Raw genomic sequence first — 15,326 nt, 5'->3', positions numbered from 1 at the left:
CCGTTATCTGTGAGTTCCAGTAATTTATCAATTTTCAGGAAAATCGGTGTGTTGTTTTTATAGAATATAAAGACAGGGATTAGACTGAATTATACTCAGATTACATTACTTGGGCTAGATATTCCGAAGTATGTTCTCAGCCAGTTTCCTTACTAATACCTATTTAACCCTCATTTCCAGTAAAACACGGAGAAACTTTTTTAGCAGAAAGATAATTTAGCAAGAAATATAATTTTACCATACAAATTAGGCTGAAAATTATTTTATCATGATAATGGGTGATTTGTAACCACTGGTGGCTCAACGGACTAAGACAGTCTGTTATTAACACAGCTGCTTGCAATTACTGCAAGTTCAAGTCCCACCAGGCCCAAGGTTGACTCAGCCTTCCATCCTTTATAAGGTAGGTAAAATGAGGACCCAGATTGTTGGGAGCAATAAGTTGACTTTGTGGATGAAGACTATTGCTTGACATAGTGTAAGCCGCCCTGAGTCTTCGGAGAAGGGCGGGATATAAATGCAAATTTTTTAAAAAAAAACTTTCAATGGGTTCAGATGTTTAGTAACATAATCAGAAAAATAATGTATTCCTCCTCCCCTCCCTCCCCAGATTTTCAACTGTACATTATTAAACCACATTATGTTGCTTAAGGTAGTCCTCGAGATGTGACTATATGTTGAGTTGCATGCTGCAACTGCCATTAGGCGATGTGTCTCACTTAATGACCCCCCATCCCTACTCTCCCTAATGAACTGTTAAATGAACATGTAGGTTGTTAAGCAGAGCATGGGGTGCCTCAGGAATGGGAGAGGCCCCTGGAGGCATAGCCCTAGCCTTCCTTCTCACTATATGAAATGGCTCCCTAGACAAAACTGGGTAGATCAAACTGGACTGATTTGTCTTTTTTAAAAAAAAAACATTTTAGAAGCAGTCTTGCATATTACAGCAAATGTGGGGTATTTATCATTCTCCAGATGTTGCTGGATGAAATATCTCAGGAACAGACAAGGAAAAGCAGGATGCAAATGTAAATAATAATCTTCTTCTCCTTCTTCCCCTCCCCCTCCATCATCATCATGCAATGGATAAAGTGCAGTATGGTATGCAAACTTTGCCCACAGCATCAGTTCAATCCTGATAGGGCTCAAGGTTGAGTCAGTCTTCCATCTCTCAGAGGATTATTGGGGGCAATATGCAAAATAATGCTTACATTGTAAACCACCCAGAGAGTGCTGTAAAGGGCTGTGGGGTGGTATCTAAGACTAAATGCTATTGCTGTTATAGCCACTATCCTTCCCTCCTTGCTGTAAGGGCATAAATCCCACGTAACCTTGCATATGGAGAACTGAGCACCAAGAATTCTGGAATGAAATTGTACAAATTTCTGTCCTATTCTTGGCTACTGGATTACATGAGTCTATGCCCCAACAGTTTACAATCTGTGTTATATCCCCTCTTCAAGGTATCCCTTCTCTGTTGTTGCAGATTTCTTGACTTCTACTCAATTGTCTGGTTTGCTCAGAAACAAAACATGTAATAGGACCTCAACTACAGCCTATTGACACCCACATTCCTCTGACTGGAATTCATTTTAAGTAAGCTTAAGAAAACTGGGTTCATATATCAGGACTCCAATTTATTTAAAAAACAGGAATGAGAGCAGCACCTGCCTCAATGATATTCCTTCCTTTTTCTTCACATTCAGGAACATTTTTGCCTTTGTTTTAGTGCTGAAGTAACTCATTTGAGTAGCAAGCCCCAACCATTATTTGCATGCTCTCCACCACACAGTTAACACTATGCAAATCAGTCAGTGGTGGTTTTCTATCCAGTTTGTGCAAACTGGTAGCAGCTGCTGTGGGAGGCTCCAGCCACCCGCCTGGATGTCATCACATCCCATTTTTGATGTTCTGCGCATGCACGGAGGTGGTGTGTGTGAGCAAAGCAAGCACGCTCACATTTGCGAATTAGTAATGAAGGTAAATGAATACCACCCCTGAAGTAAGTGCTTCCTTCTAGATTGCACATTATTGAGTAGTTGCAAATGGGATGCCTAGAGAAGAAGCTTTAGCCCTAGGTGCCTGTGGGAGGACCCTGAACAGTCATTACTGTCAATCACTGATGGCAATCCCTTTTAGTGGTTTTTTCAATACAGTGGATCACAAGAAAATGGAGAGGCAAGGTCAAAACTGGGCTGGCTTGTTCCTTTAGTCCATTGATTTCACACACATTAAGTCTTGATTTCCTCATTTCTCTAAATTTGTTCTTGCTTCTAACAATGGCTCTTACAGCATAGCTCTGCAGCTTTTTTACCTTCATACATATTCCCCACTAATACTACCAATTTTCTTTAATCTTACATCTATTCTCTACGTCGGGGGAAATAGCCGTCAGATGTGGGTAAACCTCCTGGCTGCTGATTGGACTGAGTCTGCTGATTTTTTGTTTGAAGCCCCGCCTCCTCTTGCTTCCTTCCAGCTTTTCGACTTGGTCCTGCCAGGGACCGGATGTGTCGTTTCGCTTCTTTACAGCTCCATCTATCTTTTTTCTGCAAAATTTGGAGTTTTTCTGTGCAGTCTAGAGATTCCAGAGTGAAGGGACTTGCTCCCGAGCCCGCTGAAGGCCATTCGTGGCGGGGATCTGCTGACTGGCAGATATCTCTGGGAGTGATCATGGGCTTGCCCCAACACGCTCCCAGAAGGCAGCTGATTGTCATTGTAGCAGCACGAGGCTGCACCTGTCATCTCGCCTCAGCAACCTCCATTCTCTGTTTCAGAGCCGATTGCGCTTGAAGCCTGACTGGCCAGCGATCCTAGGGCTTGCCGCTTGCTATCGCAGCAGTGCGAGGCTGCAGCTGTCAGCTAGCCTCCGAGTTGGACTTTATTGCTGACAATCGGAGTGGATGCCTGACTGGCTAGCGATCTTGGGGCTCGCCGCCATTGGAGCTCAGCACCTAGCGGTCTGCACCTTCGCACATACCACTCTCAGGCTACTCGCCTGGCGATCCTTTCAAGCATCAGTGCTGATGTCGGTCACAGAGGCTTTCAAGCCAAGGAGTTGAGTGTCAAGTGGCGGAACCAAATCCATATCACCAGTGTTTGTGAGTAATGGCGGCTCCTTCGGAAGGCCCATAGGCGCTTCTAAATTGGCGGGAAGATTCTAAAATGGCTGATGCCATTAATACCACCGATCACAGGGCTATTATGACTAACCCTAGGGCCCGCCACCAGAGCATCACTGACGAGGGCCCCTCATCAGCGCAGGCACCAGCAAAGGCACGGGGTTGAACATCAACCCACGCCAAGCCCACAAGGGCTCGGGAGCGGAGGAGGAGCGTCATAAGGCACTGGAAAGGGTTTTTCATAAAGCCTCAGAGAGGGCTAAGAGATCAGTCTCTCCAAATAAGAGAGCTATACCTGCATCTGGCACACAGGCCGCACCTTTGAGCCCTGACCGCAACCCGCCTCTAGCGCAGGAGTCAGGGTCATGGTCACCAGACAGGGCCGTGCCTTTGGCGCTCCCTATTAATCCGGACACAGCCCCATTATTCTGGACCCTATCTGAGGCGGACCTTCATTTGTCGCAAGATCAGTCTACCCATCGGTCCGACTTCATGAATTCGGGGTTACCTGTTCCGCCTCCCCAATTGGAGGCCTGGATCCCTCAACAGCCGGTCTTTCAACTCCCAGACTCCTTTGGCCTCACCATCTCGGAGGCTGTGCGCCAAGGGGTGGCACAGTGCCTTCAATTAGAGGCGCCTTCTCTCAGGTCCCGTCACCGGGAAGCGAAGGCTACGACTTCTCGAAACCCCGTAGCACCAGTTCACAGGGACTGCTCCCTGGATCCCGTCAGCCAGGGATTGCTCTCTGACGATGAATATTCAAGGGACTTAGCTCTTTCAGATGACGAGGGCCTTGCCCCAGACCAGCCGTCATTTGTGGGTCTATTCAAGTCTTACCTGTTTCGATCCCTTTTATTCAAAGCTCAGACCACTACGAGGCTTGGAGTTTCTTCATCCTCTCAGGGGAACGATCAGTCACTCCGTGATCCCTCCGACAGTCTCTTCGTTGAACCCACAGTGGTAGCGGAAGCCATTCCGGCTCCTAAGCTGTTTGTCAATGTGGTTTAGCATCAATGGCAATACCCAGGATCGGGTTCTAAACCTAATGCTATGGACAAACGTTTCTACAATTGTGCCCAAGATCTCGATACGATCCTACAGGTTCCCTCAGTGGACACCCCGGTTGTAGCACTCACTACCTCTTCCCACATCACAGGACTGGCAGATGAAGCCCTTTGTCCGGAGGACAAGCGAGCGGACCGCTCCATGGTCAAATCTCATCAGGCCTCGGCTTGGATAGTCAGAGCGTCTACTGCCACCTCGTTCTTTAATCGAGCTTCCCTTATGTGGATTAAACAGCTCCAAAGTCAGCTTCCGACCACAGATTTAAGATCACACCAAGATCTTAACAAAATTGTGGCAGCGCTGGAATTTTCCACGGGCGCCATGCTTAATGCCGCCAGGTTTTCAGCTAAATCAATTGGCTCAACGGTAACTTCGCGGCGCTTGCTGTGGTTACATCACTGGCAAGCAGACGCCAGGAATAAATGGCACCTGGTGTCCTCGGCCTATTCTCGATCCCATTTGTTTGGAGCCTCTCTTGATCCTATCTTGGTGGAAATGAGGGATAAGAAGAAAATTCTGCCTTCCCTGTCTCAGAGGGGTGAAGCCCGGCAACAACCTTATTTTTGTCCCCTTTCCTTTTGTGGCCAGGAATTCGGGGGTTTTGGTCAACAAAATGCAACGTTTTTCACCTTTCAGAGGGGGTTCCCAACGTGATGGTCAGGTCAGAACGGGGTCCAAGTTCTGTACTCATAGGCCATTCCGCAGGGGTTAGGGTCGCTCGTATAGGCGCTTCAAATAGCTCCCTCTCAGAGCTTCCCATTGGGGGCAGGCTGGCTTATTTCTCTTCCCAATGCGATGCTTCTATCACCGATCTCTGGGTCCGGGAGACGGTCCGGCGGGGCCTCTCCCTTGAGTTTCTCTCCACCCTTCCGACAGTTTTCTTACGATGCCCGGTTTCCAACTGTAGCTCCAGCCATTCTCTGGTGAATTCGGCCGTCCTCTATCTTCTCTCTATCAAGAGCGATTCAACCAGTTCCCACCAGCCAACGCGGGCAGGGCTTTTATTCCTGTATCTTTGTCGTAAGAAAACCTTTGGTGGGTTGGAGAGCTATCCTTGATCTCAAAGCATTCAACTGATACATAGTTTATCACCGGTTCAAGATGCACTCCTTACGTACCATCCTGGAGTGCATCCGCCCGGGGGACTATCTCTCATCCATTGACCTAACGGAGACTTACCTACATGTCCCCATCTGACATAACCACCGTAGGTTCCTCCGTTTCTGCTATAACGGCTCCCATTACCAGTATAGTGCGTTACCCTTTGCGTTGTCATCAGCCCCCAGGGTCTTTACCAAATTAATGTCTGTCTTACTTGCACACATCCGCAAGATCCCAATAAGACTTCAGGCCTACCTCGATGATATCCTCATCCTGTCTCCCTCTGAGGAAGTGACAGTGCGAGACATTTTCACCACCGTCCACATTCTGCGGTCCCATGGGTTCTCGGTGAATTGAGATAAGAGTCACCTGATCCCCTCTACCACTATTCTCCATCTGGGAGCCCAGATAGATTCCAAATATTCCATGGTATACCTGTCAGAGGACCATCAAGCTAGCCTTTCTGACCTGGCTGGCATTGTCAGAGGGTGGGATCAGTCCCTTTAGCGCAGCTCTCGCGGCTCTTAGAGAAGATGGTCTCCACCTACAACACTGTCCCATGGTCTCGTCTCCACAGCCGTCCACTACAATGGTTCCTCCTTCCAAACCAGTAGAACATCCTCAGTTCGTCACCCGTTTGGGTGACTATGTCTCAAGAGGTGAGAGACTCGTTCGAATGGTGGACTTCGGTGGCGATAACCAGGAGATCCTCCTTCAGGGAACTCAGTTCGTTGTCACGACAGATGCAAGCCTTCTGGGTTGGGGAGCACACCTAGGACAGCATCTTGCACAGGGCAAGTGGTCCCTTCCTGACATTCAACTGGGCATCAACTTTCTGGAGCTCAAAGCCATTTTTCTGGCTCTCCAGGCTTTCGCCCCACAGGTCCTGGATCAAGACGTGCTAGTCCTCATGGACAATGTCACAGCGAAGGCTCATGTGAACAGGTTGGGCGGTACACATTCCCGGATCCTTCTGCTAGAGGCGCTTCATCTCGGTCATTGGGCCGAATCCCACCTGTGGTCCCTGAAGGCGGCGCATATCTCGGGAATGGCCAATTGCACGGCAGATTCTCTAAGCCGCAACACTATCGACCAAGCGGAATGGTCCCGTACTCTGCCACTGTTCCAGGAATTGTCATCCTGCTTTGGGTGTCCTCTGGTGGACCTATTCTCGTCCAAGACCAACCATCAGGTCCCATGGTTTTTCACTGATTCCCCTCGTATGGGGCGGAAGCAGTGGACACCCTGTGCAGCCGATGGCCTCCGGGTCTCCTCTACGCATTCCCGCTGCTTCCATTGATACCCAAGGTAGTGATGAAGCTCTTAGACGAATGGGCGGAGCTGATTCTGTCGCTCCTTACTGGCCCAGGAAGTTCACGGATCTGTTGGCTCTCTCGATCCGCAACCTGTGGAGAATCCCAGATGACCAGGTGGCCCTCTGCCAGGGGACCGTCATGCACCTGGATCCCCAGTGGCTTCGATTAACCGTGTGGAGGCTGAGCGGCGCATCTTAGTGCACGCCAATGTGCCTGACAAGGTCATCTCGACGATCCTGGCGACACAATGAGATTCTACCAACCGAATTTACGAAGCCACCTGGCGCACATTCGTCTCCTGGTGCACCGCGCATGACCTGGAAGCCACTTCAGCTTCTATTCTCAACATATTGTCCTTTTTGCAACTAGGCCTTAATTCAGGTCTAGCTCCTAATACTCTCAAACAGCAGGTAGCAGCGCTCTTATCGGATCTAACTTGTGGTTCATCGTCTTCCCTGTCCAGGGACCCTCTCATTCAGAAGTTTCTGCACGGCACCACTAATATCAAACCACTGGTCGTCCACCGCTTTCCAACTTGGAGATTAAACACAGTGCTAACCCAAAGGACCAAAGCTCCATCTGAATCCCTCCAGGAGAAGTCGCTTAGGTTTCTTTCGCTTAAGGTCTCATTTCTCATTGCCATCACCTCGGCCCATCGGGTCTCAGAACTCTCAGCTCTGTCAATACGTCAGGATCTGTGTGTGTTCTATGCCGACAGGGTCATTCTTCGTCTCAACCCCACGTTTATCCCGAAGGTCAACACACGTTTCCCTAGAGCATAGGAGCTTATACTCCCTAACTTCTGCCCGGCACCCAATTATCACCTGGAGCGTGTTTGGCACACACTGGATGTGAGGAGAGCATTGAAAATATACATTGAGCGTACATCTTCCTTCCGTAAAATGGAGGCTCTCTTCATATCGTTTCAGCCAACTTCCACTGGCCAGCGGGTGTCCAAACCGGTTTTGGCCAGGTGGATCAGCGCCATCATCGCTACAGCCTACGAACAAGAGGCGCTGGTGGTTCCTCACCGCCCACTCCACTAGGAGTGCGGCCTCGTTGGCGGCTTGGTCTACTCAGGCATCTCTCGAAGAGGTTTGCAGGGTGGTGGCCTGGTCCAGTCCTACACCGTTTATCCGCCATTATCGAATGGACTCATATGGCCGACGTCTCCTTTGGACAGCGAGTCCTGCAAGCGGTGCATCTCGAACCAGCGGTGGCAGGTCGCCATTCTCCCTCCCATTAGGACATCAAGCTTTGGTATGTCCCACATTTGATGGCCATTTCCCCCGACGTAGAGAATGGGGCGTTGGCTTACCTGATACTCCCCTTCTTGGACAGGGGGAAACGGCCGTCAGCCCCACCCTTGGCGACTGGCCTACCTGAGGGGATCAGAGTGGGAGGAATCTAATTCTCTCTCGTTACAGTACGACACATCAGTCTGCGTTCATGTTCTCGCCGAAAAGCTGGACGGAAGCAAGAGGAGGCAGGGCTTCAAACAAAAAATCAGCAGACTCGGTCCAATCGACAGCCATGAGGTTTACCCACATCTGATGGCCATTTCCCCCTCTCTCCAAGAAGGGGCGTATCAGGTAAGCCAACGCCCCATTCTATTCCAACAATAGCAAGAATTGAATAGGTTTTAATGCTTCCTTAGTTCTTTCTGAATAGTCCTAATGCTGTAGACTGTCAGGGATCTTTTACTTTAGAGGTTCCTTATTCTATAAGGCGATTTTAGAAATGTTTATAGTGTGTTATAGCATGAATTGCTGTTTTTAGCCTATGTCTTTATGGTTCTAAGTTAAAGGCACAGGGTTAATAGATATACTACACTATGATTGTTACTTGCTTACCCTATTTGATTCTTTTTAGGAACTTCTACAGTTGTAGCTTTTTTGTGAATGGGACAGATGCCCAAAGCTTCCAAGTACTTCATTTGCACACTGTAGTATAAAAGCTAAATAAATGTTTTTTACAAAGTTCAATAAAATAAAAAGAGGGGGGACACGGAGAGGGAGAGTGAGTGTGTGAGTCTGGCCTGATTTTCTTAGAAATGTTTGTTCAGCGTTTCCTGAACATCTTGCTATCTGAGAGTTCCAGCTTTTTCTCCTGTCAACCTATCTGGCCATTCTGCATTTGATTCCAGATGTTTTTTTCAGCTTAGAAGGATATGACAGCATGGCTTTCCATCCAAATCTATTCAGTAACATGTCCTGACTCCTCTGTTCTTACAGACTTTTCTCATCCAAACCAAGGTTTCTGATTTAGCCAACAGTCCTCCATTAGCAGGAATTTGTTTTTTGGCAGATTTATTTTATCCTTGTCCTACACAGAAATTAGCTGTCCTGCTAACAGACAGTAACTACTGCCTCTTCTGAAGCTGGAGTGAAGCAAACCTTGCCCTTTTCACCATGCCAAGAAGCAAATCTGAATTTAAAAAGAAGCCAGCCAGACATCAGAAGAGTATACAAGACAGGTCATAAGTGGCAATGTATAAGACATTCTGAATGCAAACCATTTTGAATTCAAACAGCTGTGTTTTGAGTTCAAAATAGCTATTTGAAAGAATCTATTTCAGTCATTCCAAAATGCCCCAAAACAATCCATTTAAAGAGCAAAACAACTGTTTTGAACACAAAACAGCTGTTTCAAGCTCAAAACAGAGATATCAACTTCAAACAGTTGAAATTCAGACCATTAGTCAGAAACTATGCGGACATATACACACAAACAAAGAATTTGATGCTATTAGGAAAAAGACAAAAGTCTAGAGAGTTGATTGCTTCATATGCCAGTCAGCTGGGTATTAAACTAATACGTTAAATTTGATAATTAACTGAATTATTACTATTAATAATACCTTAACAATAATAACCCATGCCCTTTACATGGACGACTTGAAGCTGTATGAAAATACACCATCTGAAATAGAATTGCTGCTCAACATGTCCACATATGTAGTTAAGATATTGTAATAGAGTTTGGACTGGACAAATGTGCCCTGCTTACCATCAAATGGGAAAAACGGTGAAAGCTAAAGGAATCAAGATGTCCTATGTAAATAACATGAAGAGTCTAGGTGAAGATGATCACTATAAATATTTGGGTATCCTTCAGGTTGACATCAAGCACAACAAAACCAAGAAAAAGATTAGAAGTATCAGAAGAGTGAAGAAGAACTTCAAGTCCAAACTCAGTGGAGGAAATACCATCAAGACAATAAACACTTGGCCAATTCCAGTCATTAGATACACAGCTGGAATGGTAGACTAGACTCAAGTGGAATTAAAGAAGCAGAAAAATAACGACAATGAATCATGTCCTTCATCAACACAGCAATGTTGACAGACTCTATTTACCAAGGAAACTGGGTGTGCATGGAATCTTGCAAATATATCAGACAATTGAAGAAGAAAAAAGGGCAAGAGGAAAATATATATTAAGGATAATGAAGAATATGCACTGAACCTAGTATACCAGGAAGGCCTGCTGAGTACTGGAGAGACCAAACTTGCCTACAATAAAGATGAAATGAGAATAGAAAGTAGACATGGGAAGACAAAGCATTACGTGGCCAGTACAATTAAAGAATAGCAGGGAAAGCAGATAATAATAAGAGCTGGCAATGGCTAAGAGCAGGAAAGTTGAAGAAAGAGACAGAGGGGCTAATTCTGGCTGCACAAAACCAAGCCTTAAGAACAAATGCATAAAAAGTCAGAATAGAGACGACAGCAAGTGTTGCCTCGACAAAGAACCTGAACAACAGTAGACCACCTGGTTAGCTGCTGCAAAAAGATTTTACAGACTGACTACAAACAATGGCACGACAAAGTAGCAACAAGGGTGCATTGGAAGATCTGCAAGAAATATCATTTGCCTGCAAGCAAGAACTGGTGAGACCATAAAAGAGATAAAGTAATAGAAAATGAAGAAGCTAAGGTACTCAGGACTTTAGACTTCAAACAGACAGCACCTGCCACATAACACCCCAGACTTAACAACTGTTGATAAAAAAAGATTTAAAAAAAAAGTCTAGATAACAGATGTGGCAGTATCTGGAGACAGCAGAATAGAAGAGAAAGAACTGGAGAAGATAACAAAATGCAAAGGCCCGCAAATAGAAATAGAATGATTGTAGCAAAAGAAAGTAAAGTTAGTACCAATAGTTAAAGGTATCTTGGGTGCAATCCCAAAAAAATTGGCGTACCACTTGAACATCATCGGCATTGACAAATTCATCATCAGTCAATTGCAAAAAGCAGCTTTACTCAGAACAGCTTACATCTTGCGAAGATACCTCTAACACCATCAAACATCTACATCTGCCTATTCCAGGTCCTTGGGAAGAATCCAATAGGTGGACAAAAATGTCAAATCCTATCTGAACACCTGGTTCACTGTGCAACAGGCCATAATAATTATATACCAGATAGGTGTATGTTGAAAAGAATAAAGTACAGATAATCAATTGATGTTCACAAAATATCAAGATGTCAAAATTGAAGCTAAAAGATTATAGCGTATCAGTGTTTTTTGACACACCAAGTGCCATACCAAAAAATCTCAGACGGCGCTTAGAAAAATCTGCACCTTGGCAAAATTTGCATCTGTCAATTGTAAAAGGAACCTCTGCTTGGATTTACATATATACTACTCTGACACATTACGGCATCCTAGATTCTTGGAAGAACTCAATGCCAACAACAATACCTATTAAAGATCAGGCAGCTGTGACTTTACACTGTTGCTAACAGACAATAATTTAACAATTGCTGATAAGGAAGAAAAAAAGGTATGGGCACTATAGTGTACACTGAAATACCTTGAGACAGCAAAATAGAAGAGAAAGAACTGGAGAAAAATCACAAAATATAAATAAATAAAATATAAACAGAACAACTGTGGCAAAAGAAAGCAAAGTTAGTACTACTAATAATAGATGCCTAGGATGCAATGTCAAAATATCTGGAGCACCACTTAAACATCATCAGCATTGACAAAATCACCACCGCTAAATTGCAAAATGCAGCCTTACTTGGAACGGCTTACATCCTGCAACAATGCCATTAATATTATTAAACAGCAACATTTGCCTATCCCAGATCCTTGGAAAGGACTAGACAAAAATGTCAGTCTTAAACATCTGGCTGATTGTGTGATCAATGATTATTTATTAAATATGTATGCTGCCCAACTCTTAATGACTCTGGATGGCTCACAACAATACAAAAATATAATAAAATCAATAAAACATAAACAATAAAGATAAAAGATGGCAAATACTTAATCCATTACTTTTAAGGACAAAGCAAACATATTAAAACCTTATTAGGTGATTGCCATATTATAAATACTTCCTTGCATTAAACTCAAGTCTACTTACTCTTCATGCATTAGCAAATACTGTTTCCAACATTAAGATGAAATCTAGCTTATCCTATCGGAGACAACGACCACAAGCTATTTAAGTTTCTTTTTATTTCAAGGTGCAGCAGTAACTGTTATCATATATAAAATATCCACCTCAATATTCTGGAAGAGTCAGAGTTAATCATTTGGAGCTTGTAATGAATTTCAGAAACCCAACTGTTAATTCCCCATAACTTTAATCAAATCATAGCTCTCCAGGAAGCCAAATAGAGAATTACAAAGGATAGCAGCCAAAGGGACCTTCACAAATTCCCTAGCAATTAGAAGAGTTTGTCTTAATTTTATTTATTTTCCCCACAAAGCTATGTCCTTCTGGTCAGCATGGGGCCCCTCAAAAGTGGCTGACTTTTCAGAGAATCTCAATGAGCAAAGCAACAATCACTGGTTAAGAACATGGAAAAAGAACGTATATTTGTTAAGAAATTCTATAGTACTGAACAGTATGGTTTGGATATACAATTACGAGACAAATCACATTTACTTCCAATTCTTTCTTCTGTTCAGTCTGCTCTTCCCAATGTCATATCATTGCAATATCACTGGAAAGTAGAAGAAAGGCTTTCTTCCTGATTGAGTTTAAAAAAGGCTTTCTTGTTGGTTGTTTGATCGATTGGTTGGTTGGTGGATGTAGTAAGTGCTCTTCTTAACCTGCACTCCACTTCCGGTTCATTATTTTTATTTTTTAATCCTATAGAAAAATATGTTACTCTATTCTGGCAGATGTTGACAATAAAAGGGTGTTCACTTCTGGCAGTATTATGAGCTATCGTAAGTTGAGAGCTGTCCATCACAAAATGGGTTGGGATTTTATCACCAAACAATGAATACATTAATTTTTATTAACAGCAGCTCTTATGATTCCCTCCCTCCCCGCTTTTGCAATAGTAACATACAAGAAACTGTGGTATGAACAGTAGCAGCGACAACAACAAAAATCAATAAAAGAAAAAACACACAATCAGCTTCAAATAATTATATATATGGGTACCAAAGTTTCATATGAAGTCTCACATTCAGTACTAGCAAGCAAAGAAATGAGAAATAATTAAAAACTGAAGACTCATTTGATCCTTCCTCTTCCTGCGCACACATTCCAGAATTATTTACTACAGCTGCAGGGATTTGAAGTACTGTAATGTATGCCTTAGTGCTAGAATATTATCATGATATTAGCCTTCCGTCTGGTCTCCTTCTGGTTAAAGTAAGTGGAATAAATAACGCTTGCACTACTGAATAGTTCAACGCCAGAGGCAACAGTATCCGTAATCTCCCTGTTCACATACAGCAACCTTTTCAGAGTTTCTGCAACCATGTGAAAATTTCCACAAAAGGGTACTCAATGTACAAGAAAAGTGCTACAGAAGAATGGCCAGCGACACTGACAATAACCTAATTCACAAGTCGCCGTCTGTCCACATGACTGTCTGCTGAGAGAAGAATGGACTGTTTCCATGTTCAAAAGGGATTGGCTTGAATTGGCCTGGGGCTAGCAATCTTCTCATGTTAATTAAGATAATAAGGGAGGGACTATCAGAGGAGGGTGGGAACAGAAGGCACTCTCCATCCTCCCTCCCTCCTCTTCTCCCTTGCTTCCATCTTTCTCCCAGAGTCTAATTAGTACCGCAAAGGGAACAGGAGTGTTTTGCTTTAAAAAAACAACAGTGATGATACAACACCCACCTTTCTGTTTTGCCTCCACTTTTTATGCTCTAATTGTAAGACTCATTAACTTGTGCATTTTCCAAGGAATGAACAAACATGTGCACACATAAACAAATACACACACGCACACCACTTACCAGAAACTCCTGGTGGGGTTTTAATAAATTTCCCATTGAAATGAGCAATCACTGCTTCACATTTCTCTGTTGATTCCATCCTATTAAAAATAAAGAAAGTATATTACTGTATCAATGTCCATTAATACAACTCTGACCAGAAGTCCCTTGTGGTAAGATGGGTGGCCAATACATGTTACAAACAAACAAACAAACAAACAAACAAACAAACAAACAATAGTTTCAGTTCTTTTATTGTATGGTTACAATGATCTGATGAAAGTGTTGATTTGATTCAGGCAGAAGGTAAAATCAAAGATTAGCACGACTGGCCAGGCGTAACGTTTCTAAGCTTTCTTTTCCCTGTAAATACTGATATTTCCTCCCTTGAGCTACCTTAAATTTTCTGACAAACTGGAAGTGAACGAGAGAACGCAGAAGCCCATGGCTCATTTTCACAGCGCCTAATCTAGTTTCCTGACACTTGGCGTAGTTAATATAGCGTTAGAAGGATTCAGTTTCAGACAGCCACCTAGGTTTTTACAACTGCACGTAACTAGATGCCTCAGCTTTACTTTCCTTCTTGCCCAGTTCTAGGAGGGGTTTTCTTTAATGAAGAACACTGGAAGTTTAATTTCCCCTATTCTGCCAGGCTATGTCCAGTGGGCTAGCTCCTCCTATTACAAGTCTACAGAGCATTCATTATTTATGGGCGTATGAATAGCAATAGCACTTAGACTTATATACCGCTTCATAGTGCTTTACAGCCCTCTCTAAGCAGTTTTACAAAATTAAGCACATTTACAAAATGAGGACCCCCAACAATCTGGGTCTTCATTTTCTTCAATTTTGGAAGGATGAAAGGCTGAATCAACCTCAATTCCACTCAGAACCAAACTCCTGGCTGTGGGCAGTGTTAGCCGGCAGTACTGTATTCTAACACTGCGTAACCACAGTTCATGAAGCAGGCTGCCCCAATCTTAAAGTTGCAAAAGACTAATTTTTGATCACACTTTTGCATGTTGGCATTGGAGCAGATTCCTGAGAATATCACGAGTAGTCCAGATATTGTTAGAGCAGGGGTGTCAAACTCACATTGTCATGTGACATATTGGGACTCCCCCCTCTTTGCTAAACCGGGCATGGGCTTGGCCAGTGACACATCCAGCTGCAGGCTGGGAGTTTGGCACTAGACAGATCACCATCAGGAAAAAAGGGATCTTAATCCCGCTACATAGGGCTTTAGTCAGACCCCATTTAGAATACTGTGCCACTTCCGGAGACCTGGCTTAAAAAAAGATATTGATAATCCAGAGATGGGCAACAAAAATAGTGCAAAATCTGAGGGACAAAACCTATCGGGAGACACTGGAGGATCTGCATATGTAGAGCGTGGAGACAGAAGTGAAATATATTAAGGGTGTGAATAAGGCAGTATTTTCAATATTAAGCAAAAATCAAGGACAAGGGGGCATAACCTCGAACTGAGAAATTTTAAAAGCAATGATAGAAAG

General features: G+C 44.0%; 1 protein-coding gene across 7 annotated transcripts in view; it reads right to left on the bottom strand.

Moving 5' to 3' along the window:
* RBMS1 (RNA binding motif single stranded interacting protein 1) overlaps positions 1-15,326 on the bottom strand; it is a 145,280-nt gene that overhangs the window by 16,440 nt on the left and 113,514 nt on the right. For all 7 annotated transcript variants that reach the window (XM_058191803.1, XM_058191776.1, XM_058191795.1 and 4 more), the window contains one exon: positions 13,834-13,913. In XM_058191803.1, coding sequence (XP_058047786.1) covers positions 13,834-13,913 — 80 coding nt within the window. The remainder of the gene's footprint in view (positions 1-13,833; positions 13,914-15,326) is intronic.

This window comes from Ahaetulla prasina, chromosome 1, assembly GCF_028640845.1.
Source record: "Ahaetulla prasina isolate Xishuangbanna chromosome 1, ASM2864084v1, whole genome shotgun sequence".
NCBI classification, from domain to species: domain Eukaryota; kingdom Metazoa; phylum Chordata; class Lepidosauria; order Squamata; family Colubridae; genus Ahaetulla; species Ahaetulla prasina.
This window is presented reverse-complemented; position numbering and strand designations above follow the sequence as displayed.